The sequence below is a fragment of the Coregonus clupeaformis genome, chromosome 22 (assembly GCF_020615455.1).
Source record: "Coregonus clupeaformis isolate EN_2021a chromosome 22, ASM2061545v1, whole genome shotgun sequence".
NCBI lineage: Eukaryota > Metazoa > Chordata > Actinopteri > Salmoniformes > Salmonidae > Coregonus > Coregonus clupeaformis.
In genome coordinates, this window is record NC_059213.1 from 436,068 (window position 1) to 460,795 (window position 24,728).

Sequence of the window (24,728 nt, forward strand, 5' to 3'; positions counted from 1 at the left end):
GTTGATGTTAATTCTTAATCTGCACATGTTGTGTAAATAAACTGTATCCAGTCAGACTGTGTGTCTCTGTGTGTTTGCCACTGGAAGACCCTCACTAGTAACTTTGAACATATATTTATATCATAAAATTCGTTTCCATAGTAAGATTTACATTAATCCAACAACACAATATATATATACTTTAACACATATCACCGGGAAAAACTTCTGAAAAACCGCGAATGGTAATCAAATAATCTTTGGCGTTAAATTGTATCATCTCGTCTCCATGGTGACACCGAATTCAGCGTCGTCAGACCAAAATGTGTGTGGGTGTGTGGGGAGGGGGAGGGGTGGGGGGGTTACATTTGAGTGACATTTGCTTCATTCAATCGATAAACTGGAAATTGCGAAATCAATTTACATCCGCCAATAACGTTCATTGGAAGTATGGAAGCGATGTTTTCATTGGTCACGACGTTACTTCCCGTTTCAAACAAAACCCGCCAGTTCCCGTTTATGCTAGCGCCAGTAAAAAAAGTTAATGTAACAAAAGCTTCAACTTGACAACATCAACTAGTTTCGCTCAAGATAGTGCTTCAGAGAATGCTTCAGACATTTTTTGCACTCAAAGTTGGTGCAGTTTGCAGATAGTTGATTAGGGCTACTCTTGGAAAGAATTTGTTAGCTGTTAGCTACCGTCGTTTTTATTCCTTTGATTTGGACAGCAGTTGGCTAGCCAGCTATGCCAAAGCAAGGGCTTGCTAGACACAAGGTAAGACATCTCACCTATTCACAATGTCCCTGTGAACTGGTTCTTAGACTTCCTGAAAATGACTGTAGTTAGCCTCATACAGTAGTGTCTAGCTTTTTTCCCCTAGCCTCTCAGGGGAAAGGACACCATTTTAGAGCGTATTCATATTCAGCTCCTGTTTTTGACTAACAGGTGATATCCTCTGGAAGACTAACTGGAGGTGGGAGGGGCCAGGGCTCAAAGAAGAGGTAAGTCAGGGCTGTCAAACTCGTTTAGCCCCGGGGACCGCATTCGGTCTTCAACGAGGGCCGCACTGAAATATTTCCTCGCCGCCAAAATTTGCAAAAAATAATTCCGTTTTTGGAATTTAAGGCTCCCCGACTGTCTAGCTTTCATTTCGGTTATTATTAGCGAGCAGATTGGCATTTATTGTCATGAATCTTGCCCTGGAGGCAGCTCTGTGGTCACTAGCTGGCACAGGCATAAAAATCAGATTTGAAACCTAACCTTGTTACAGAGTGTCATCATATCCATTCACTGTCACTCTGTTCTGTAGGGGAGCAGGGCGTCCACTAGTAACTTCTACTGAGCCGGCCTATTCCCTCTACTCCACCGACTCAGAGAACCAGGTAATAACACATCCATAAACAGTCAGTAGCAACTTTAAAAACAAGCCTATAATGTGTAATATATTAATAAGAGTTATAATCACCTAACAGTGATTAAATGGGAAGTTGTAACCATGTTTTGCATCTATGCTCTCTCTAAGGTGACAATCATTCACAAGGGTCTGGATCGGTGTGCTACACTGCTCAATGGCATTCTCCAGGCAGAGACAGCAGGTACCAGTCAACTATTTACTCTGTTTCCACAGAACCTTTACATTTCTAGTTTAAATTATTGACTAAAGTGTTTGCATTGTGTGATAGAGGCCAAGCCAATCTCCGTCAGGGGAACAGGGAAGACTCGAGCCGCCAGATCCCGACCGCTGTGTACTCTGGGAAAGGAGAGAGTGGACGCAGAGAGGAGGAAGCAGACAAAGAGACCTGTCACTCAGACCGCTAAAAAAACAGGTGGGACCGTGTGTGTGTGTGTGTGTGGTGTGCGTGGTGTGCAAAAATGAATACCTCTCTCTGCTCCAGCTCCCGTGCAGAAGACGATCCTATCATCCCTGTCGTATCCTGGGATGAGGAACAATATTCAGAGTTCAGCCGGAACGTCAGAACCGGGGTCAGACGCTCGTTTTAACTGTCGCCTGACCACCTCCACCCCCACCCTGAGTCCCCAAAGACTCCCCCCTAACAACACACTATCGACACTACCCCCAGGCCCCTCACTCCCTCTAGCCCAGCCTGGAGGCTCCATCTCTGGGGTGGCATCAGTCCACCTGGGGGGCTCTACCTCCACAGCTCCGTTAGCTGCTCCTGGAGCTGTAGCTACACCTCCACCCACAGGCCCAGTCCTCTCTCTCCTCGCAGCCCAACCAGGAGGCTTCATCTCTGGGGTTGGAGGTCCGGCTGCCCAGGGGAGATCCAGGTCCTGTAGTCTGCACCTTGGTGCTCTCTCTGTGGAGAGGCTAGCCCTGTCTGCCCCCCTGCCCTCTGACATCTCTGTGTCTGGAGAAAGTGGACATCCAATCTCTTATTCCTGCTCTCGCCTCGTCAGGGAACACCAGTACTCTTCTCTGAAATTCATCCTCACCCCCAGCCTCAGTCCCAACCTCACTCTCACCCCCAGCCTCAGTCCCAACCTCACCCCCAGCCTGAGCCCCAATCTCACCCCCTTGCCAACAGTCAACCCCAGTCTGCCCCAGATGCTCCATCCCTGGGCAGGGGGGGTCAGCTGGATTCTACCCAGGATGGAGAGGCCTTAGCCAGGGAGGCATGGGGCCACATGGAGGGTAACGCTGGAGAGGAGGAAGAGGAGTGTCCCGTGAGAGACACCAGTGCCCAGACCAGCTTTAACATACAAACACACACCCAGCTGGCATACACACACCCACACACACACAAAGATCCAGTGCCTGTACAGGCATACTTACAACACACACATCCAGGTGTGGCTCCCAACCACACACACTCCTACACACGCATGGCGCTGGCAGGGGGCTGTAAGGGCTGTAGTCCAGAGGAAACGGCTCGTCAGGTGATGACTGTTCAGTACCTCCTTGGAGAGTTGAAGGCTCTGCTCGCTGGCCAAGGTAATCACTCAATCAACCAAACTGTCAAAATAATCAGTCAACTAATCAGTCAGTCAAAATGACTATTTAATCAAATGTTAATGATCTCCGCCACTCTCTCTCTCTCTTTCACTCTCTCTCCTTCAAACCATTTTCCCCCTCCCTCCCCCCTCCCCCTCTGTAGACGGTGTAGCAGAGCGTCTGGTGGGTGAGCTGGAGCAGACAGTGTCTCTACTTCCTGTCATGGTGGGCAGCTCTAACATCCAGGCTGAGATTGCTCTGGTCCTGCAACCTCTACGCAGTGAGAACGCACTGCTACGCAGGTCAGGACCATCCCCATCACCCAGGTCCTGGTGTGAGTGTTTCATACAGAAGGTTGATCATTTTAACGCGCGTGTGTATGTGTGTGTGTGTGTTCAGGCGTCTGAGGATAGTGAACCAACAGTTGCAGGAGAGAGAGAGAGCAGAGAAGGAGGCCAGATATGTCCACTGTGACAATGACGGTAAGATAAACTGCCCGACACTCTTTCAACTGTCTATCAGTGTGAGTTTATTATTTTGTGTGTCTGTATCTCTAAGTATCTAACCTCCTCTGTCTCTTAGTGTCGGCTCTGCAGTCGGAGCTCAATGACGCTCACACAAGTCTGCAAGAGCTGCAGCGCGACAACACTGAGCTACGGCAAGCCCTGGTGGACACACACAGCCAGCTGCAGCAGAGTGAAGCGGAGTGCAGTCGCATCAGGAAAGGTAATAGATGAGGGGGGGAACGTACTCAACTTATTTTCTATCTCCAGAATCAGGAGGAGTCATAAAATACATGAAGATCAGGGCCTTAAACTGGTCCATATTACGCTGAGATTAAAGGATCTCTGTGGTGTCTGTGTGTATTATCTAATATGGATATAATCTCTTTATATAAGTGTGTGTGTGTGTGTGTGTGTGTGTGTAGATGTGCAGTCTGCTCTGGCTGATGTGCAGGGCTGTAACAGCAGGCTGGAGGAGTGTCAGAAGGAGAACACTGCACTGGCCCTCAACATCCAGAAGAGGGAGCAAGAGATCCACACACTACAGGAGCACCTCAGGTGTGTGTGTGTACTTTGTAATAATTGATTGAAGGAGTTTTTATTTTTATTTTTTACTGACATTCTTTCTCTATCGACCTGTCCCCCTCCCCCTCTCTCTCTCTCTCTCTCTCTCTGTCTTTTCCTCCTGCTCGTTCTTTCTACCCTTCTCTCTCAGAGCTCTACAGGTCCCTGTCGCTGAGTCTCCCACTGTGACTGACATCCCTACGTCCCGCCTCCCTCTCACTAAACGAGCTCTGGACCAATACCAGGACCAGCAGGGTCCGTCAGACCACCCAGTCAGCCAATACCTGTGGTCGCTGGAGCAGAAGGGGTGTGGTTCTGTCTCCCTGCCCTGTAAAGGCCCTGAATGCAACTATACACACCAGCAGGACTTCAGTGTGTTTGCGCCAGGTGGTCCGAGTGTGTGTGCGTCTGCAAATCAGGACATGAGTGTGTGTGTGGCTCTGGAAAGAAAAGCCACCCCGCCTTTGGCCTTCGCCCCCCTGAGAGAGAATGAGAGGTCACCACTTCCTGTTGAGGGGTCACCGCTTCCTGTGAGGATGTCACAGAGAGGGGGGTCACCGCTTACTGTGGTGTCACAGAGAGGAGGAGGAGCTTATGCTCAGGGTCAGAGGTCACCGCAGGGTCTTCAGAGCCTCAGTGTTGCCCTCGAGAGTTTCCCTCAATTAAAAAGCCTATTTTCTAATCTCCACCAATCGAACGGACTCTGCTCTAATGGCGCAGGACCCTCTGACCTGTCCCAGAGTCACCGGCGCCGTCTGGACATGGATATGGCATCACCGGGTAAGGGGCAGAACTCTTCACTTGACTCCACCGGCCTCTCCTTATGTGAGGTCAGATCCTTGGCTTCTGATTGGAGCGCAGGGTCAAGCTCGACCTTTGACACGCGTGACGAGCAGGAGTTCCGGAATGGGCTGGCCGCTCTGGACGCCAGCATTGCCAGCTTGCAGAAAACTATAAAGCAGGACCTCAAGAGATGAGACAGACAGAGACACATGCAATCACACACACAGCGAGGTAGTCTGAATCTACTCCAATGTAATAAAATAACCAATGTATTTTTCTAGGTTAGTGTTTTTTTTTTTTTTTTTACTTTATTTGAATAAAATGGCAAATAAAATATGTATTCTTTATTCGTTAATATTTATTATTTACTTTATAGACTGGTTAGCTGAGAACTTCACGAAAACGAAGCACAAGCTTCAATGGGGGAGAAGGCCATGTGTTGGTCCTCTGTAGCTCAATTGGTAGAGCATGGCGATTGTAACGCCAGGGTAGTGGGTTTGATCCCCGGGACCACCCATACGTAAAAATGTATACACGCATGACTGATTTGGATAAAAGCGTCTGCTAAATGGCATATTATATTTTGGGTGGCCAGATGGCTAGCAACAATGACAAGAAACTGCCATGTGGGGAATCATAAGCGGCTCATTTCAGCTAGTTGTATTTTCTTTTTGATACCATGTCTTTTTTTGAGGTGTTTTGACAGATGTCACTTCAGTGGTAATATGGCTCAAATTCGCTAGCTAGCTAACCAACAACTGTAATGATGTATTTGAGAGACAAGTGCTCATTGTACAACTTCATTTATGTTTTCAATAAACATTGGAGACGAAATATAGTTTACATGTTATCAACAATATATGCCAACCCTGTCTCTTTTGCCCCATAGTTGAGCACGTGTCGGTTTTTGTTATTAAACAACCAACCCGTCATTTGAATTAAGGGAGAAGGAAATATGATGTATTGTAAAGAAAGAATGGGAATTGTGCCCTGCTAACTGTAGTCGCACATTAGTGACGTAAGGAGTGTTGCTGTAGAAACAAGTTAAGCTTCCTGGTCCGTGCTTGTGGCTGTTGGCAACAAGAAAGCACGAAAATTGATTTCTATTTGATCGCGTCTGATTTCATTCGAAGAATAATGTAGCTAGTCAATTTTGTATATGGTTTTATAATTCAGATTTGGGAGCGAAAGATTACTGTAATAAACTCGCGATGAGTTTCGCTAGAAATGACACAGACGCCGGGCTACGGGCACTGGTCGCGAGCACAAACATTAAGCCAGAGCAGAAGGTTCCTCAAGTTCTCTCAAAATTACAAGGTTAAATTAGTTAGCTAACTCCTTTATATGCAAAAACGTGTTATTTGACTTTGCTTGCACGTGTGTGTCATTCCTGATACCCAACTAACTATCATTCCTTATTTTTCGACATTGAAGATATTCTGAATAGGATATCTGTCCAAGACGATAGAGAGTTGGGTGCGTTCAAGAACGCCTTGTTCAGCCATGGCATACTTCAATACTGCGCAGGAGACGCCCTCAAACTGAACTATGCCAAAGTTGAAGGAGGCTACGCAACTGCCACACAGTTGGCAGAAATTCTCAGGTACGATTTTAGAATCTTGAACCACACCAAAAAGATATAACAAAGTCTGTGTTGACTGTACTAAAACAAACAACCCTAGACATGACACTACCAATGGACAATGCCTACCCCAGATACTTCTTCAAGGCCCCTGATAGGCCTAGGATGGAATAATAATTGATGCAAGCAGATCTATGAGGTGGGGGGGTCATATGTATGTAAACTTTAGCTAGCAGTGGTTTGGCATTGATTTCTTTGTGTGCATATGCATTCTCCTTTAGCTCCTGCTGTGTGGGTGTGGACCTGGGCGGAGACACTGAGGCCTTCCATAGGCGGCTGCTCCCGTCCGTCACAGACAGCCTGCTGTCATTGGCCAGTCGGCTGATGAACAGAGCTTTGGCGGTAAGGGACGTAACATTTAAAGTTTGGAATGTCCTCAACAAAAATATGTCTATTGACATCATCTCTCTCTCTCTCTCTCTGTAGGAGAATGGGCAGCGTGAGATGTTTCGTTTCTTCAGGAAGGTGATGGACTCTGTGTGTTGGCTTCTGAAAGCCCATGGTCACCTGGCCACACAAGGTGAGATCTAACGTCCAATACCAAACAGACCCCTAACCCCTATCCCTTACCTAACTAACAATGCACACCCTTCTTTCTTTCTCTCTCTCTCTCTCTCTCTCTCTCTCTCTCTCTCTCGCTCTCTCGCTCTCTCGCTCTCTCTCTCACTCAGTCCTGCAGTCAGACCACTATGAGAGGATGTTAATGAGTGAGGAGGAGAGAGTGGGAACCGTGTGTGTGTCACTGTGGCATCAGCTTCTGACAGCCAACAGGTAGCGTATTACCACACACACACACACACACACACACACACACACATCAATTCATTACCCCACTCTCTCTCTGTAGTGAGTTAGTAGCAGGTTTGGGAAAAGGCCCCTTGTCTGTGATTCTGGATGACGTCGTGTACAGAATGGCTCACACATCCAACCCTGTTGTGGGAGGGGCAGCAATTAGGACGCTCCTCCTGGTTGCCCGGCAGCAAGAATCCGCCCTGCAGCTTATCATCCACAGGTTCAAAGGTCAGGGGGCAGGGTTTGCATATTTTCAGGCTATGAACTAAAAAAGGACTTTCATGCGTATACTTTATATGCTTGCAAAAGCAATCATGACGTTTTTTAGGGTTTGTGTGTTGCAGGGTTGGAGGGCATGATTGGTCGAGAGTGGAGGGGGCGGGGCTTCGATGAGGAAGTGGACCAGCTGATAAAGCTGCTGCAAAGAGAAGTCCCCAAACCAGCTGATCACACAGAGGTAAAATATATTGTGTGTGTGCGTGTGTGTGTGCGTGCCTTACACTCTCTCTTTGTTGACAGACGTGGCCAGAGGAGTGTGTGAGAGCGGCGTCTGTGATCCAGGCAGCATGGAGATCCTATCAGACCAGGAGGAGAGTGAAGAGTCTGCCCAGAGCTGTCAGAACACTGCAGAGGAGCTTCAGGTGTGTGTGGCCGTTACTTTTTCACCAATCTATGATCGTGTTTTGTATCTCTGTTAAATGTGTTGAAATTCCAGGGCTCATCTGTAAAAGAGACATTGGTCTCAGCATGACTCAAAATAAAGGTTAAATAAATACGATAATAATAATTCCACAGACATTTCACTGTGTGTGTGTGTGTGTGTGTGTGTGTGTGTGTGTGTGTGTGTGTAGGGAGCGGCGGCGGAGGAGAGTGCAGCAGGCTCAGGCTGTGTGCTGGGAGGAGGAGCTGAGACTACAGCTGTGTGTCAAGAGACAGAGAGCCAGGAGAGAGTTCCATCAGAAACAACTACAGCTACTGTACCTACTGCCCCCAGGTACACACACACTCACTCACTCACTCACACACTCACACACACACACACACACACACACACACTCACACAGGTACACACACTCACACACTCACACAGGCACACAAACACACCACACACACACTCACACAGGCACACACACACTACCTGTTACAGCAGAGACAGAGCAGAATGATGCCAGTTTGTTCGTTTAGTTAGGCCTGCCATCTACAGCCTTCACATTGTGTGTGTGTGTGTGTGTGTGTGTGTGTGTGTGTGTAGGTCAGGTGCAGCAGTACCTCGGGGAGGTTGAGAGGCAGGCTGCGATACGGATCCAGAGGGTTTGGCGAGGCCACCGAGAGAGACGGAACTTCCAGCAACGGAGAAACACACACACAGAGCACAGAGCTGCTGTCGTCCTGCAGAGAGCAGTATTAACACACACACACACACACAGAGCTGCTGTCGTCCTGCAGAGAGCAGTATTAACACACACACACACACACACAGAGCACAGAGCTGCTGTCGTCCTGCAGAGAGCAGTATTAACACACACACACACACACACACACACACACACACACACACACACACACACACACACACACACACAGAGCACAGAGCTGCTGTCGTCCTGCAGAGAGCAGTATTAACACACACACACACACACACACACACACACACACACACACACACACACACAGAGCACAGAGCTGCTGTCGTCCTGCAGAGAGCATTATTAACACACACACACACACACACACACACACACAGAGCACAGAGCTGCTGTCGTCCTGCAGAGAGCAGTATTAACACACACACACACACACACAGAGCTGCTGTCGTCCTGCAGAGAGCAGTATTAACACACACACACACACACACAGAGCACAGAGCTGCTGTCGTCCTGCAGAGAGCAGTATTAACACACACACACACACACACACACACACACACAGAGCACAGAGCTGCTGTCGTCCTGCAGAGAGCAGTATTAACACACACACACACTTCCAATAGACTACCGCTGTTGTAAGCTAAAGCTGAACACAACGATCAAACAAATGTAGCACGCAGCAGCATCTGAATTCATCTTGACAGTTTATTGTCCCTCCCCCGTTAGGTTCTTCGCTTTCTGAAGCGGCGGAGAGCTGAGAAAGCCCCTCCTTCCCTCTCTCCTTGGATTGGTCCTCGGGGTTTGACTGACAGTCGGAGGGCGGAGCTGAAGAGAGAGGTGGAGGAACATATTGCCCTGCACCCGGTGAGTCTGAATATTACTTCAAGTTGTGTGTCTGTTTGGTTTTACTATCCTTGTGGGGATCAGATGTTCTCACATGATAGTAAAACAAGGAATATTTGGACAAGTGGGGACATTTCACCGGTCCTCACAAGGAAAAAGTATATTTTAGGCTTAGGTTTAAGGTTACGATGAGGGTTTGGGGTTAGGGAAAATAGGATTTTGAATGGGAATCAGTTGTTTGTTTGTGTACAGAAGTCTTGTTTGGTCCCCACAAGGATAGGAGAACAAACGTGTGTGTGTAACGATCTGTCTCTGTGTGTGTAGTCCTCTGTGGTGTCTCTAGAGGACAGTAGGGAGCTCCATGCTCAGACCCAAGCCTTGCTGCTCCAGCATCTACAGGGAGAGAGGCGGAGAGGAGAGAACACACACACACACAGGCCCTGCTGGCACAGATCAACACTGACCTGGAACTGCTGCTGAGTAGGTATCACACACACACACACACACACACCAGTCTCTCCTCTCTTCCTCTCCCTCCTTCCCTTCATCTATCTTTCTCTCTTAGATGCCCCCTCACTCAGTGACGCCACGGTAACCAACTGTGACGTGTTCAGGAGTCGCTCTGCCCCGTAGCCGCCCGCGCCCGGCAATCCCACAATGCAATGCTCCAGGCCGGTCGCCTGCCTTGGTGGAAGATGCTGGGAGATGATGACATCACCTGTCCTGAATCAGACTCCGCCCACAAAGACCACCTGCTGGAGGCAGAGTTTAACTCACTGTATTTAGGAGGAAGCTGACGATGTTGTTCCACAACAGTATTGTAACGCTATTATAACATTGTCATAGGGCTGTTGTGATAACGTCATTATAACACTATGACGTCAAACCTGCTTTGGAATTCAACCAATCATGGGTTTCAGTCTGGACCGGGGTTAGTTGAAGCAGGTGTGTTGCTGCAGGGGAGTTTTCATCAGTCTCTGTGTGACTGGTCCCTTAAGGAAGAGTTTGTGTCTAAGTAATTGTAAAGCAATTTTGTGTACAGAAGTCTGCATTTAAAGTTTGTACTTTTCTACTATTATGTAATTGTGTGTCCTGGCTGTAGAGATGTTCAGTCATTTTGATAAGTAGAGTATTTATTTGTTGTCCAACAACTCACATGCCAGTGCTGAATTTGTGTGTTAACAGTGTACCCAGACTGCCTAGTGCTTACGCAACGCCAACAGTCATTATGTTGTTACACACACCCAGAAAACACACATACCAGAAAGATTTGATTGGCCAATGTTTATTTTCAGCGTATTACAATGAACAGCATTTATCAGACAGAAACATTATCATAAAGCTTACAAAATGAAGGCACAGACACATAACACATATTTTTCTGTACCGTAGTTTCACATAGTTATTTCTTCTGACTCCTGCATATTAAGGCTGGCAGTTTTACATAGCTTTTTACTAGGGCCCAGAGTTAGAATCTGTCAGGGCTGAACCACAAACAGAATGATAAGTCATTTGAAAGCAGACAGAGACATTTAGGGCTCGATTGAATCAGATCCGCTTTAGCTGACATCCTCATAGCGGTTGTTTTGGCGGTGTCGGTGGTGGAACTGTGTTAGAGCTGTCAGATCCACAAGTGGCTCCTGGCATTATACCTAAAGCGGACATTGTCATTGGCTGCACGGAGTCACATTAACAGAAATCCCATGCAGCCTTGTTCACACGTTTGAACACTGGAATGTGAGATGTAATCTACACCTCCATTAAGATGATAGAAATCCTCATTTAGTTTAACGATTTTCAATTTGAGCGTCATTATTTCTATATAGCCTACACTTTCTCGTTCTGAACTTCTAATGCGGGTGTGGTTAGGCTCACCGATTTGATAGCTCCAATGCAGTTCCACCTCCACCTCCAACAACACCTAAACATCTGCTATGCAGGCGTCTGCTATTGCTGGTTAACACTTGATCTGATTGAATCTAGGCCTTTGTTTTTTGAGGTGCACATACACTAACACATTTGTTTGGCATCATATGCACATACACATTGGTCGCGTTGCCCTGCTCAGACGTTGCATTCATCAACCAATGGCTCCGTGCCACGTCATCGACTGTGCTGTCGGGCATCAGATTGCTATGACATATGATGTGGTTAGCTGATACTTAAAATACCTTTCCAGAAGATGTAAGATCTGGCATACGTTTGCAACGCCTTGGCAGAGGAACACCCAGCATCTAAGATGTTGAGTTAATTAAAGGCCTTCCGGTGCCGGGTCCCAGGGCAGTACTGATCATGCCCATGTGGGCATTGACCAATCACATCGTTTATTAGAAGGAATGGGTGGAGACAGGTGGCCAACCGGGCCCGCCCAGCCGGACGTGATTGGGTGGCTGTGGGTGGCTCTCGCTGTTGATTGGTCCGTGAAGCTGGGCGCAGGGAGAAGAGGCGGTACTCCCGTCTGTACGCCCGACCGTCCACAGACACGGGTACTGACTGAGAACACACACCTTGCTTTATAAACAAAAACTGTAGATTCTAAAGAGCTATACCATTACTTAATCTATATCTATGTTTTCGTGTCGTACCTGCTGCTATTGGTGGACGGGGGTGAGGAGGGTGTGGTCACGGGTAGGGCTGAGGAGGAGGGGCCGGGGGAGGAGACACTGGACCAGCCATCAGGACCCCCAGACAACACCTGTAGCCCCTCAGACAGAGAGACTGGAGGGAGGGTTGGAGATGAGGGTGAGGCGGAGCGGGAGACAAAGGGGTGGGGAACAAGAGGGACAAGGGAACAGGTCAGGCTGGTGTGATAGCTTCATTTTTCAACAAAAGTTTTTAAAAGGGTGTGGAAGAGAGAGAGCTGGGGAGATGGCGGTGTGTCTCACCAGAAGTGTGCGTGCGGTGCGGCAGGTAGGAGGAGGGGTAGGGGGCTGGCCTGGGGGGGTAGTGCTTGTACCCATGAGAGGGGGCGAGAGGCAGACCCCCGCTATAGGGGAAGCTAGGACCCCCACCTGAACACAGCGAGTCTGGGTTAGACAGAAACCAACCACCTATAGGAAGAGGGAACACAAGGTTTAAAAGTGTATTATTGTTATTTAGTAGATTCAAATAATTCAATTTGAATCAAATTAGTCCTAAAGGCCCACTCACAGTGTTGAATTCCCATATGGCTATCAAATGGGGACTCCAATGGACTGTTCGGGTGGTTCCTGCAAAGAGAATAATTCAATGATAAGCTATATGAGTTCACTCTGTGAACTGGTGCGATTCAAATAAGCAAGAGATACAGCATTACAGTGACTAGTGTGAGACCTGTGCTAACCATGCTAATTGTGTTAGCAAATACGTGTAAACAGCTAAGGTAGTGTCTGTGTATGTGTGTGTGTGTCTGTGTGTTAGGAGCTCTAGTTTCTCTCACACACTTCACACTGCCTCTTCAACAAGCCTCACATAGAGATGGTGAACTAGGCTTTAAACAGCTAATAACGACCCGCTAATCACTTACCATTTCAGGAGCTAATGCTAGCCCGCAGTGATATCATAATGGGACAAGTTAATGCTAACATGTAGTAATATCATAGCGATATCCTGGTGGGAAACCCTAACGCTAGCTGGTACAGATGAGGCCTTACCTCTCTTTGGCGTCCAGGAAAGCCTTAGCGAAGGGGTTGTATTTGATCTTCAGAGCAGTGATCTTCAGAGGGAAATAAACAATGTCACTGACTGTAACATACACACATTTTAGGCGCTCTGGCTTAATCAAGAAGTTTAATCGTGAACTCTGGATGATGACGCTGATTCAATGACAGTTGATATTGACAGTGTGTGTGTGTGTGTGAGAGAGAGAGACCAGTCACCTCTTCGTTCTGGTAGGCAGTGACAGCGATGAACTGTGTGTCGCTGAAAGAGACGTTAGTGACCATTCGGTGGCTTCCGCCCACTCTCACGATGTGGAGCTGAGGTTCATACTTATGGAGAGAGTTCAACATGATCTGGAGAGAGAGAAGGATGGGGATGGGGGAGGAGAGGAGAGGAGAGGAGAGGAGAGGAGAGGAGAGGAGAGGAGAGGAGAGGAGAGGAAGAAATAGAACGAGAAGGGGGGGATGAAAGAAGAGAATGGAGAGAAAGAGAAAGAGAAAGAAAGAGAGTGGGTACAACTCAGAACACTGGGTAGGCCTACATTATGACAGTTTGAGGGAGAGGTTTGCAGGAACCCCAAACCCTAAAACTAAGAACAAATAGACTACAGTCCTTACAATATTACTTCATTACTGTCCATTCTAGCATAAAATCTAGTCTCTGGCTCTCTCTCTCTCAATCGCTCATTCCACCAATTAACCAATTACAGCCCTCAGAGAGAGGACAAAACAAACTGTTTTTTATTCTAATTGGGAGCTTAGCTTCACCTCTCACACCAACCAGCTGCCCAGGGCTCTCTCTCTCTCTCTCTCCGTCTGTGTGTGTGTGTGTTGTTTTTGTTTGCGTGTGTGTGTGTGTGTGTGTGTGTACACTCTAGTTGGAGTGTGTGTGGGCTTTTAAATATGCTGTTTTTGCCTCCATCTCTCTATAAAACATCTGAAGGACTGATGGATAAATCAATTTTACATAGTAAAAAAAAAAACAGGCAATTACCATAATGTACAACTAACCACTGCAATTATTTAATTATGCCTCGGCTCTTCTTTACCGGACGCAGTGCCAACACCACATTACCTGCCAGTCAGAGGTGTGTGTGTGTTTCTGTGTGTGTGTGTGCACGTGCGTGTGTGCGTCCGTATCTGTGTTTGTGTTTGTTTGGGTTATGGGTTCATGTAAATACCATAAAAAAAAATTGGCAGATCACAGTGGTTAGTGTGTGCGTATGTGGCCCCTGGAGGGCCTCCTGGAGTGGGCAGCTCTCAGCAGGAAGTGCATTAAACCTCAGAGAGCCAATTAAGAGCTGTTTATCTGGTTCCCGTGGAGACAGGGGCCACAGGGTGAAGTGGGCGAGGAGAGGGGCCCTAAGCAGGGCACTAATTGTATAAATGCACACTTGATGTTTCGCTTTTCGGGGAAACAAACAGAGATTAGGGGAAAGACATGGATTATGAAAAGATCCATGACTGAAGGGCCCCTCCACTGGAGATATAGGGCTGCGTTTACACAGGCAGCCAGATTCTGATATTTTTCCCAATTATTGGCAAAAGAGCTGATCTGATTGGACAAAAGACCAATTACTGGGAAAAAAAGATCAGAATTAAGCTGCCTGTGTAATCGCAGCCTAGGTAGCCCTTAATTCACCCCCGCAGAAAAGGAAGACGACCTGAGAAAGGAAAATTGGAGAGTGGTTAGCAGTCTACTGCTAGAGGAGGAAGGTCGGGGATACATTATTTTCTATGTCTATTTATGTATATTATTTTAGTAGAACTTTAGAAGTTGCCTGAAGAAATATGAAATAAATAAAATGCAACAACATGAAGTTTGTGATGTATGTAGTGCAGCTGGGGATGTACTGTTGAGTTTTGGCTTAGCCCCAGAAACAATGTTAGCGACAATGGACTGACTTGTGTGTGTGTGTGTGTGTGTGTGTGTATGTTTGTGTTTGTGTGTGTGTGTGTGTGTGTGTGTGTGTGTGTGTGTGTGTGTGTGTGTGTGTGTGTGTGTGTGTGTGTGTGTGTGTGTGTGTGTGTGTGTGTGTGTGTGTGTGCCTGCCTGTGTGTATGCTCTACCTGTCCACCTCCGTTGAGCTTGTTGGTGAGTTTGACCTTGCTGAAGGAGACTGGTGCCTTCATCCAGTGGGCTCCGAAGTTCGGTGAGTCGGGGTGGATGTACACACAACCATTACCGGCAGGCTCCGGTTTACCGGCTGTAACCCACTCCCCGTTAACGTACTTCCAGCGGTGGCTGTCAGCTGGCTGGAAGTCCAGCAGGAAGGAGTACATGGCGTTGGGGTCCAAACCCGATACACTCACTTTCAGCACCGGAAACATCCGCCTGGAACACACACACACACAGTAGGAACGCACAAATGAATACACGTACACACACACACAGGCACGCAGTATGCACCCGCACGCACACACACACACACATAATCCAACTCTAAACTCGCGGTTTCAGACTTTTAGATTTTTTTTCTGTCTCTTTTTACTTTAAAAAAATAATGTTTTGTTTTTCCCAAATAAAAACGTTCTGAAGTGGTCAACGTGTAAATGGACAGACACCCACCAGGTGAGCTGACCTGCCACTAAAACCGGTCAAGCCGCCCCTCAGTGCATGAGAGGGTCGGCACAAAAGCGTCCATGCACCAGAAAAATCTATTAAACCGTCCTATACACTATGGGCATTACTGATTATAGAACGCAGATTTTAAAAAAATAACATGTTTTCTTAATTTAAGAATGTGCCGATAAATATAGTCAGTAATAACCAGCTTGGCGAGGTTTGCAGTCGGAATGTTCCAAACTAATGTTTTGTAGACGAATCAAATAGACGATTAACATATCAAATGTTAATTCATAACATCAAAGACACCAGACTATACAATTAAATTGAATCAATTTTAATAACTCTGCATTTCGTATAAGCCTTAGGCTATAGCCTATAAGGGATCATGATAAAGGATTATGTCATTGACATTTTCAAAACACATTTTATGTCTCTCCTTCCTTGTCTTACAATATTTTCTGGTTTACTAAATTTGACCTGAACTTTCTCAAACTTAACTAACATAAGCTCAACATTTCTGGTTGTTAAAATGTGTTGCCCTTTTGTTACGTAGGCTATGACACTTTCCAGCTCTAATAAGTATAAGAAAAAAACGTTCTGTCTATTCCTAAATAACGAATATTATTCAATAGCACTAGGTCTGAAATGACAGATAGGCCTATGTAATTAATAGTTTTCGCTTAGATCTAATTGTTATGAAATCGTAATGATTATATAGGAATAGGGCAATAGCTACGCTTATATACATTTCACACAAATTTGAAGCTGAAAAAAGGGCTGAATTAAAAGTTTCGATCAATATGCGTTTTGGAAGAAGTGAGTAATTGAAAATCGAATTATTAATTGAAATCGAATGGTCTCTTAATTGGGTAATTGATTAAATCCCCTCTAATATAACATACGTGTTAGAAGTTTTAGAGTGATATGTGTGACAGAGAAATATTGGTTTTTGTATAGGATTAAATTATCCTGCATGTGTTCATTAAATTAATTTAGCAATGGGTGGATAACTATAATGGGTGATCAAATGACCAAACTCTTGAAACTTGCATTTGGTGTTGTCTATATGTTTGTCTGTGAATATCCTCTTGCGGTTGAGGATCAATAAAGTATTTTTGACTATTCTAAAATTATCGTCTATCTCACTATCAGCTCGAGCTCACCTGCCGCTCTTGGTGACTATCATCTCATTGGTGACTTCCTTAAACTTCCGCCACAGTTCCGCTTCCTCGAGCGTCACCTTCAGCTGCTTCTCGGTGGGGTCCCCCTTCTCGCGCCCCGCTTGCAGCTCGCTCTCCACCACGCTTAGCAGTCGCGAGATACAGCACTGGCTGGCAGGACCGGGGCAGAGGGTACCCCCAGCCCCAGCCCCAGCCCTGCCGCTACCTTCTGCCAAACCCTCAACCTTCATTTGGGGACCTGAACGAGGCTAAAGGCTACCTCTCAAATAAGACTGATTTTTTCTCTAAGGAAAGTTTAAAATGAGGTCAAACCAAAAAAATATCGATAACTAATTAGCCTAAATATCTCACTCAACAGGTGATGGGGGGAAAAACGTCGTTAGAATCGGTTAAATTGAAACAAAACAAATGATTTCCCATTTGGGGGTTTTAGCCATGAGGATGATAAGCTGCAGTTGAAAATCAATGCGACACTGGTGCTGAGCACAAGACAGGTTTCGCCGGCCGGTCATGTGATCAACTGTCACTAATTGACCGTTTATAGAGCGTCATCTGTCAAAGGGGTGAGAGAGGAAGAGCAAGAGAGAGGAAGAGGGAGGGAGAGAGATAACTTTTTCTTTGATGAGCTAGCCTAGACCTCAAAGGGGCAATTTGCAGTTGCTGCATCTAATTTTGGACTTACAAATTAATGATATATACCCATTGATTCTTAAAGAACATAACGTGTAAATGCCTCATGAGCTTAGTTCAACTGTAAAACCTCAACATAACCCAAATGTTAAGCTTGTAAACATTGTAAATGTAAACAAACACTGTAGCCTATAGCCTCAAAACATGCTTAAAACTACAGTGTTTATATCTTGGATGATCAGTCCTTGCATCCATAGCTTGGTCTATGAATTTGGGAGTGGTTACATTTCCCCAGGCACATCCCCTCATCTTTTGACCAAAACAGAGGCGGGATTTTACTTTGTTATTGTTTCAACTAAGCTAAGGATAGCCCCTTTAAGTCTTCAGGATTCCGCTCTCAAAAAGGTTTAGGGCTTTATAAAATATCCAAAGACCTATCAATAATATCAGGCTCTCTCTCATCTTGCGTTGAAATGCCATACGCCTATTTGACCACTTTTGTCAGTATGGTGACTTTTTAGTCGCAAACTTTCAGCACCATGGATAGCGAACGTGTGCGTCGGCGGGGGCCAGAAGCCAAGTTGACTGGCTTTTCCGTTCGGAATGATCACAATTCCACAAAAAGACTAACGTCGCTTTCGTGGGCCTGTAGCCTTATTATCTAAATCATTATTCGTGACTAAGGTTAATGGTCTAACTAAAGGTACTCTTGGCAAGGAGAGAAATCAGATGCTTTTAGCGCACGGATCGAACAAGCCTCGCTCTCGTCCAAAACCACAGAAAAGCTTCTGAAGAAAATTAAATATAGCCTAGGTAATTTCCTACGGTAATTTTTTCGGATAATAATTCAGAATTAGGCCACGTTCCTGCTCTTAAACATATACAACGGGAGATAGGTTGTTAAAGAATGAACGACTGAAAACGTAAAAAGCTTCCCAGAACATTACACTCTTGGTCTGACGACCTAGTGGGCTCAGAGCCAGTCCATTTTGACTACACTAATGTAGCCTTCTGTGTGTTGTCTAAAAAATCTAGACTTTGGGACTATAAAGTTCTATCTGCATTTTTGTCAAAATGTAGTCATTGACATAGCCTTGTTCTGTTCAATGTTCTCTACCTATACAGTAGTCTAAATACTCCAATTCATGTTAAATTCAAAATAATACACTATATACATTTCTGACACCATTCAAACCAATGAGGTTTCGGAACTTTAAAGCAAATTATGTCCGAATCATCTTTTTGCAGGTAGAACCAAGCTCTCGAAATGGTGTTGATTCAACCTGTTTGTGCACAGTAGAAGCTCCATGCCCTGCAATCTTGCCCTTAGAAAGCACCTTGCAACATGGGGGCCACCCGAGGAGGGAAGAACAAGAGCGAACGGTACAGGTCAGTGTCCGGAAGGGCTCGTATAGCGACACCCGATCTCCGCGGGCTGGCGGTGTGACCGAGCCGCCTGTGCGCTCGCAGCTGCAGCAATGTGTTTGGGGACAGAGATAGTTTAATCAGCGGCGGGCGGAGCGCGGAGATTAGGGGCTTTACTGATTTAAAACGCATAAAGGAGCGTCATTAACCGAGCACGAGGCAAATATCAAAAGGTGGGAAGCAAAGCACAGGTAAACCCACGACACACACACCTTAGACCTTTTGTACCAGGAATGCGTTTGTGTGTGTCGTGACCGTTGTGAGACCCCATCAGAACATACAAAGCCAAGGCAAAACAGGTGGCAGGCACAACTCTCTCTCTCACTCTGTAGTCAACATTAAAACACTCCACAATATAACAATTTATTTTATTTCTGTTGTAAGATGGTGAGTCACACACAAGGGAGAATAAGACATGAAATATGAGTCATAGTCACACAATACATTATCATTACACTTTAAAATATGAGCGTTGAATCTTCAATGGATTCAAGATGGTACAAAAAACAATCATGCTTTAAAAAGGTATATCAACAGAAAAAAATATTTATTCCAAACCTGTAACTACTTGGGCTCATACTAAATGTATATTAGACAAGTAGACTAACTATACTGTAGTCCTAAAACAATGTATCCTGAATATTGAAAATGTTATTCTATAAAACAAGCGTTTAATAGCATATCTTTATGCAGATGAAACAAGCATCTATAGGGGAGGGTTTTGTGAAAAAGAAGCCACTCAGGGGAGTTACAGTAGTACAGTATAAAAAGACAGTGATTCAATAGAAAACGGTTCTCTGGGTTTACATCATGTGAAGTAAGGCATTTCTCTTTTGCAAGTTAACATAAAAGTCACTCAGACACAGTGAGAGGGTTTGAAATGGTCGTGACTAGGGCAAGCTGAATCCAGAATTTATTTTATTTATGGCCAGAAAATTAACCATGAAACAGTTAAAACAGCAGTTAAAGAGAAATATTAACAGGAAGCATTATTTAAATAAAAATAACAAATTCCCCCAGAAATGATTAAAAAACAGAAATAACGTAAACTAAAATACCTGTGGAAAATTAAACCAAAATCAGTGATCATACTACTAACTAACCATGAAAGTTAAAACGGCAGTTAAAGAGACATGTTTACAGGAAATGTTGTTGAAATAAAAAGAACTGAACAAAACAGACATTTTAAATAAAAGGTGAACAATTCAAGAGCACTTGAAGCAGTTCTTCCTTTCATTTTTCCCCAGTATCTATATCTATCCAGCTAGAAGAAAGTTTAACAGCAGGCACTTCAATTCAGACTCCTGGTAAGTGCACTTGGGATTAGGTGCAAAAAATCAACTAGGTACTACTGACTGTACAGATGTCCAGACCTGAGCCGTTGAAATGATCAGGAGTCATCTGTACAGTGTGAACACCTATTTAGGCAATAAGGCCCGAGGGGGTGTGGTATATGGCCAATATACCATGGCTAAGGGCTATTCTTCAGCACAACGCAATGCGGAGTGCCTGGACTGTGGTATAATGGCTCAAACCACCCAGTTTATACATGTAAATAAACACCTACAAAGAACTAGTGAAGACACACCATGTTGGCACCTAAATATAGACCTGAATAGTTTGGGACTGGTTTGATTTACAGTTAGAGAAATGACAGAGGTGGTACATTAAGATGAGCTGGACTCACTGTGTGGGAAAACAAAGAAAAAGGGACACAGACACTGACCATAAAGGGACACAGACACCACACCATATACACACAGAGAAGATAAGGCTTCCCTCACAAACAGATTCCTCTACACAACATCATCCCTCACGTACACTTCTGATCTGGAAAGCATTCGGTGACGAGTGTTTACTCAGTGGGCACCAGCCCAGCACACCTGTGTGGAGTCTGTGTGTTTGCCAGAGAGTTGAGGGCTTTAGCCGACCCCAAACACACACACACGTCATAACCCCTCAGAGGGAGAGAGAAAGGGGAGGATTGCAGCCTCACTTCAGACAGACAGAGAAGGCCTTTATCACCGCATCTCTGTGAACAAAGAAACAATCATTAGTAAAAGAATAAACACTCCAAAGTCAAAAGTTTGTCCGAAGTTTTCAGACTTCAAAAACGTTGCTTTAGGACTGAACTATCACTGAATGGGAAGGGATGATGTAATACTGGTTCCGTGTGAATAGGGCTTAAGGCTATGGACAGAGGTGGACCGGTAGTTACTGTAAACCAATAGGGCTTACGGCTATGGACAGAGGTGGACCGGTAGTTACTGTAAACCAATAGTGCTTAAGGCTATGGACAGAGGTGGACCGGTAGTTACTGTAAACCAATAGTGCTTAAGGCTATGGACAGAGGTGGACCGGTAGTTACTGTAAACCAATAGTGCTTAAGGCTATGGACAGGGGTGGACCAGTAGTTACTGTAAACCAATAGTGCTTAAAGCTATGGACAGAGGTGGACCGGTAGTTACTGTAAACCAATAGGGCTTAAGGCTATGGACAGGGGTGGACCAGTAGTTACTGTAAACCAATAGTGCTTAAGGCTATGGACAGAGGTGGACCGGTAGTTACTGTAAACCAATAGGGCTTAAGGCTATAGACAGAGGTGGACCGGTAGTTACTGTAAACCAATAGGGCTTAAGGCTATGGACAGAGGTGGACCGGTAGTTACTGTAAACCAATAGTGCTTAAGGCTATGGACAGAGGTGGACCGGTAGTTACTGTAAACCAACACTCACCTTGCGAATGGAATGTAGGACAGGCCATACCTGAAACACCACAGTATAGTATAAGACAACCTGAAGTCACACTGAAGGCTACATCATACACAGCAAAGGGCTGGATAAGGTCTTTATCTGAAGTGTGTCAGTGGCAGAGAGTCTGTGAAAACAGAGTATATGCATGAGTGTTTGTTGTGTTACAGTGTTTGTGTAAGTTATTTTAATGATGTTTGTGTATGTCTGTAAACTAATTGCACATGTGTGTATCCCTGTATGTGTGTGTGTGTGTGTGTGTGAGAGAGAGAGTGTGAGAGAGTGAGTGAGTGAGAGAGCGTGTACATGAATGTGTGTGCATCTGTGTGTATTTCAGAGTGTGTGTGGGCAAGAGAGAGTGTGAGTGTGTGTGTGTGTGTGTGTATATATGCATCTCCTGTCTTTGTGAAGGAGGTGCTTGAGAGAACAAAGCTAGCTGCATTAGTCGTGGTGTGATTAGCCAGGCTAAAAGCTATGGCCATAATTACTCTGTTTTCAGTTACAAATAAGGACCTGGCATTGAGCTGCCTGCCAAAAAGCCATCAGCACAGAACAACTCCGGGCGTGTGTGTGTGTGTGTGTGTGTCACTCAGTCTGCAGACTGTAGGGATGTGCGTAATACACACACACTAAAGGAAGGACATTACTCAAGGATGTGTGTGTGTGTGTGTGTGTGTGTGTGTCACTCACCAAGCGAAGGCCAGAAACTGTAGAATACAGAAGAGTAAGGCTAGACCATTATTCTTCCACTGTAGAGAGAGAGAGAAGCCCTCAGGACTCAGCTAGACATACTTTGAGGTGGAACAATGTAAGACAAAGTTTAAATGAGAAACATACTAGCTAAAAAAGACAGGTAGTTGATAACACAACAGGTGCAGGATATGTATCGTGTGTGTGTGTGTTATACTCACCCAGAAAGCAGAACACATAGTTAGCACCAGACATGTCTATGAGGAGAGAATTAAGGAGAGACAATCAGCGTGGAATTAATGAACAAGAACTGTGTGTGTTTTTTTGGTTTTACTATCCTTGTGGGGACCAGAAGTCCTCACAAAGATAGTAAAACATGGAAAATTCAGACAAGTGGGGACATTTTGCCGGTCTCCTATTTTAGGCTTAGGAGTTAGAGTTAGGGTTACAATTAGGGTTAGAGGTTAGGTTTATAAGTTAGGGTTAGGGAAAATAGTATTTTGAACGGGAATACGTTTTTGGTCCCCACAAGGATAGCAAACCAAACTGTGTGCGTGTGTGTTGTGTGTTCTCACCAGCATGATAGCTGTGGCCAGCGCTCTTTCTTTGGCACACATCCTCTTCAGCTGATTAAGGGGTCCCATCAGGAACATAGTGCTGAGAATACACACATTATTTTACTACACTGACTTTATTGTAGCAACGTACAAATGCACTACAAATTTCATTGCTGTATCATGTGCACGTTAGGTGTTAAAAAACTGGACGAGGGTCCCCCGGATAGCTTAAATCTAAAATAGGCCTAACTGTTTTGTAAAAGCCCACATAAGCCACACATACACCCACTCACATACACTCACGCTCAACAAAACTCTACTCACCTGCACAGAGAGGCAACGTTGCCGAGTGTGTACAGCACGGCAAACAGAATCAGACCACCCCTTGGAATCCACAGCAAGCATGTCCCCTGCCACCAGGTAAGAGGATGGACAATTTAGCGTAGACCCCTATTCTACTGTAGACACTATCACTGGGGCCCAAACAACCCTTATATTACTGTAGACACTATCACTGGGGCCCAAACAACCCTTATATTACTGTAGACACTATCACTGGGGCCCAAACGACCCTTATATTACTGTAGACACTATCACTGGGGCCCAAACAACCCTTATATTACTGTAGACACTATCACTGGGGCTCAAACGACCCTCATATTACTGTAGACACTATCACTGGGGCCCAAACGACCCTTATATTACTGTAGACACTATCACTGGGGGCCCAAACGACCCTTATATTACTATAGACACTATCACTGGGGCCCAAACGACCCTTATATTACTGTAGACACTATCACTGGGGCCCAAACGACCCTTATATTACTGTAGACACTATCACTGGGGCCCAAACGACCCTTATATTACTGTAGACACTATCACTGGGGCCCAAACAACCCTTATATTACTGTAGACACTATCACTGGGGCCCAAACGACCCTTATATTACTGTAGACACTATCACTGGGGCCCAAACGACCCTTATATTGCTGTAGACACTATCACTGGGGCCCAAACGACCCTTATATTGCTGTAGACACATTCTAGTTGCCCTTCGTGTCTAGACCTCTAAAGACAGTTTTTAATTTCTCAGAGATCAACCCCCCCCCCGTACTTTCTGGAATAAATACATAGCTATGTGAACTTGCTTACTGAATGAGGTTTGGGGAAACACTTGGTTTGTTCCAAGTCTGACTGACTGTGACAAACATAATTTACAGTCAGAGCAATGCTGAAATAATGGGAGAGAGATGACGACTCACCAGAATGGAACACAAGACCCCGAGCACAAAACATGCGATAAAGCCCTTCATACGCGTGCCCCAGCCCAGGGTGGAGGCTTGGTTCGCCGCCTGTGTCAACACCGCACCATTTATAAACAACATAGCTATAAAACATGGATATCATTGACCTAGCTAGCAAGTGTTTCTAGCAACTATGTTATTGCTAAGCAACTGTACTCGTATTAACGTAGATAAAGCACGCTTGGCAAACGGCTTAGCGATAAAGCCAAACTTAGCTAGCTATTATTTAGGGTAAAAAACATATTAGCTAACTACAGTAGCTAGCTATCTAGAAAAAGTACCTACTTGCAATATGTCGCCGTCATCATTGTTGCCATCTTGGCCACTCAAAACTTTCTTTAGTTTGTCCATGAAAGTTGAGACAGGGATAGAATGTAGCTTGTTCTAGAACTTTCCCGTGGCTTCGATTAGCTTAGTTTTTAGGAATTCAAAATATCGATTTGTCGAGCTATTTTTCCTGTTCGAAGTGCGAGTGCAGCAGGTGGATTGCGAAAACTTCCGCCAGTGTAACCACGGAGACGAGGCGGGCTGGGGCTAACTGCAGTACCACAATA

At 45.4% G+C, this 24,728-nt stretch overlaps 5 protein-coding genes across 6 annotated transcripts; 3 read left to right on the top strand and 2 right to left on the bottom strand.

Annotated features, from left to right (window-relative positions):
- Positions 1-366: 366 nt before the first annotated feature.
- Positions 367-2,613, top strand: LOC121536040. The gene is made up of 6 exons (XM_041843324.2): positions 367-754; positions 926-981; positions 1,290-1,362; positions 1,503-1,575; positions 1,663-1,806; positions 1,876-2,613. The coding sequence occupies exons 1-6, from the start codon at positions 725-727 to the stop codon at positions 2,604-2,606; spliced, it is 1,107 nt and encodes a 368-aa protein (XP_041699258.2). The 5' UTR covers positions 367-724; the 3' UTR covers positions 2,607-2,613.
- LOC123481085 (coiled-coil domain-containing protein 14-like) lies at positions 2,613-5,286 on the top strand. Its single transcript, XM_041843323.2, has 6 exons — positions 2,613-2,933; positions 3,097-3,235; positions 3,333-3,415; positions 3,516-3,659; positions 3,862-3,994; positions 4,152-5,286. Exons 1-6 carry the CDS (start codon positions 2,627-2,629, stop codon positions 4,975-4,977), a joined length of 1,632 nt encoding a protein of 543 aa, XP_041699257.2. The 5' UTR covers positions 2,613-2,626; the 3' UTR covers positions 4,978-5,286.
- A 532-nt stretch (positions 5,287-5,818) lies between these two features.
- Positions 5,819-10,502, top strand: iqcb1 (IQ motif containing B1). The gene is given in 15 exon segments (XM_041843325.2): positions 5,819-6,100; positions 6,218-6,386; positions 6,647-6,767; positions 6,852-6,945; positions 7,097-7,196; positions 7,273-7,445; positions 7,562-7,674; positions 7,737-7,858; positions 8,069-8,211; positions 8,470-8,618; positions 9,311-9,448; positions 9,752-9,821; positions 9,824-9,907; positions 9,993-10,046; positions 10,049-10,502. Coding segments are annotated over 15 exon segments (1,812 nt in total). The 5' UTR covers positions 5,819-5,994; the 3' UTR covers positions 10,225-10,502.
- A 728-nt stretch (positions 10,503-11,230) lies between these two features.
- LOC121535932 (T-box transcription factor TBX19) lies at positions 11,231-13,418 on the bottom strand. The gene is made up of 6 exons (XM_041843148.2): positions 13,285-13,418; positions 13,060-13,121; positions 12,578-12,636; positions 12,313-12,477; positions 12,013-12,145; positions 11,231-11,920 (listed from the first exon to the last, which is right to left on the bottom strand). Exons 1-6 carry the CDS (start codon positions 13,414-13,416, stop codon positions 11,755-11,757), a joined length of 717 nt encoding a protein of 238 aa, XP_041699082.2. The 5' UTR covers positions 13,417-13,418; the 3' UTR covers positions 11,231-11,754.
- Positions 13,419-19,222: 5,804 nt separating this feature from the next.
- On the bottom strand, positions 19,223-24,693 carry LOC121536043 (vesicle transport protein SFT2B). 2 transcript variants are annotated; one of them, XM_041843326.2, is made up of 8 exons: positions 24,460-24,693; positions 24,133-24,222; positions 23,192-23,277; positions 22,886-22,967; positions 22,532-22,567; positions 22,311-22,369; positions 21,606-21,635; positions 19,223-20,902 (listed from the first exon to the last, which is right to left on the bottom strand). In XM_041843326.2, the coding sequence occupies exons 1-8, from the start codon at positions 24,523-24,525 to the stop codon at positions 20,863-20,865; spliced, it is 489 nt and encodes a 162-aa protein (XP_041699260.1). In that variant the 5' UTR covers positions 24,526-24,693; the 3' UTR covers positions 19,223-20,862. The 2 variants fall into 2 exon arrangements, with proteins under 2 accessions (XP_041699260.1, XP_041699261.1); XM_041843327.2 differs by lacking the exons at positions 19,223-20,902; positions 21,606-21,635 and adding an exon at positions 21,642-21,747.
- Positions 24,694-24,728: the final 35 nt, after the last annotated feature.

Coding starts and splice junctions, on each gene's coding strand:
- LOC121536043 (XM_041843326.2), bottom strand. CDS start 24,525: ATGGACAAACTAAAGAAAGTTTTGAGTGGCCAAGATGGCAACAATGAT. Junction 24,223..24,459: donor ATGACGGCGACATATTGCAA/GTAGGTACTTTT, acceptor GTGTTGACACAG/GCGGCGAACCAAGCCTCCAC. Junction 22,968..23,191: donor AACGTTGCCTCTCTGTGCAG/GTGAGTAGAGTT, acceptor GTGTATTCTCAG/CACTATGTTCCTGATGGGAC.
- LOC121536040 (XM_041843324.2), top strand. CDS start 725: ATGCCAAAGCAAGGGCTTGCTAGACACAAG. Junction 755..925: donor AAGGGCTTGCTAGACACAAG/GTAAGACATCTC, acceptor TTTGACTAACAG/GTGATATCCTCTGGAAGACT. Junction 1,576..1,662: donor TCTCCAGGCAGAGACAGCAG/GTACCAGTCAAC, acceptor ATTGTGTGATAG/AGGCCAAGCCAATCTCCGTC.
- LOC123481085 (XM_041843323.2), top strand. CDS start 2,627: ATGGAGGGTAACGCTGGAGAGGAGGAAGAGGAGTGTCCCGTGAGAGAC. Junction 2,934..3,096: donor GGCTCTGCTCGCTGGCCAAG/GTAATCACTCAA, acceptor CCCCCTCTGTAG/ACGGTGTAGCAGAGCGTCTG. Junction 3,236..3,332: donor GAGAACGCACTGCTACGCAG/GTCAGGACCATC, acceptor GTGTGTGTTCAG/GCGTCTGAGGATAGTGAACC.
- LOC121535932 (XM_041843148.2), bottom strand. CDS start 13,416: ATGTTGAACTCTCTCCATAAGTATGAACCTCAGCTCCACATCGTGAGA. Junction 12,637..13,059: donor TTCCTGGACGCCAAAGAGAG/GTAAGGCCTCAT, acceptor TTCTCTTTGCAG/GAACCACCCGAACAGTCCAT. Junction 12,146..12,312: donor GCACCGCACGCACACTTCTG/GTGAGACACACC, acceptor CCCTCCCTCCAG/TCTCTCTGTCTGAGGGGCTA.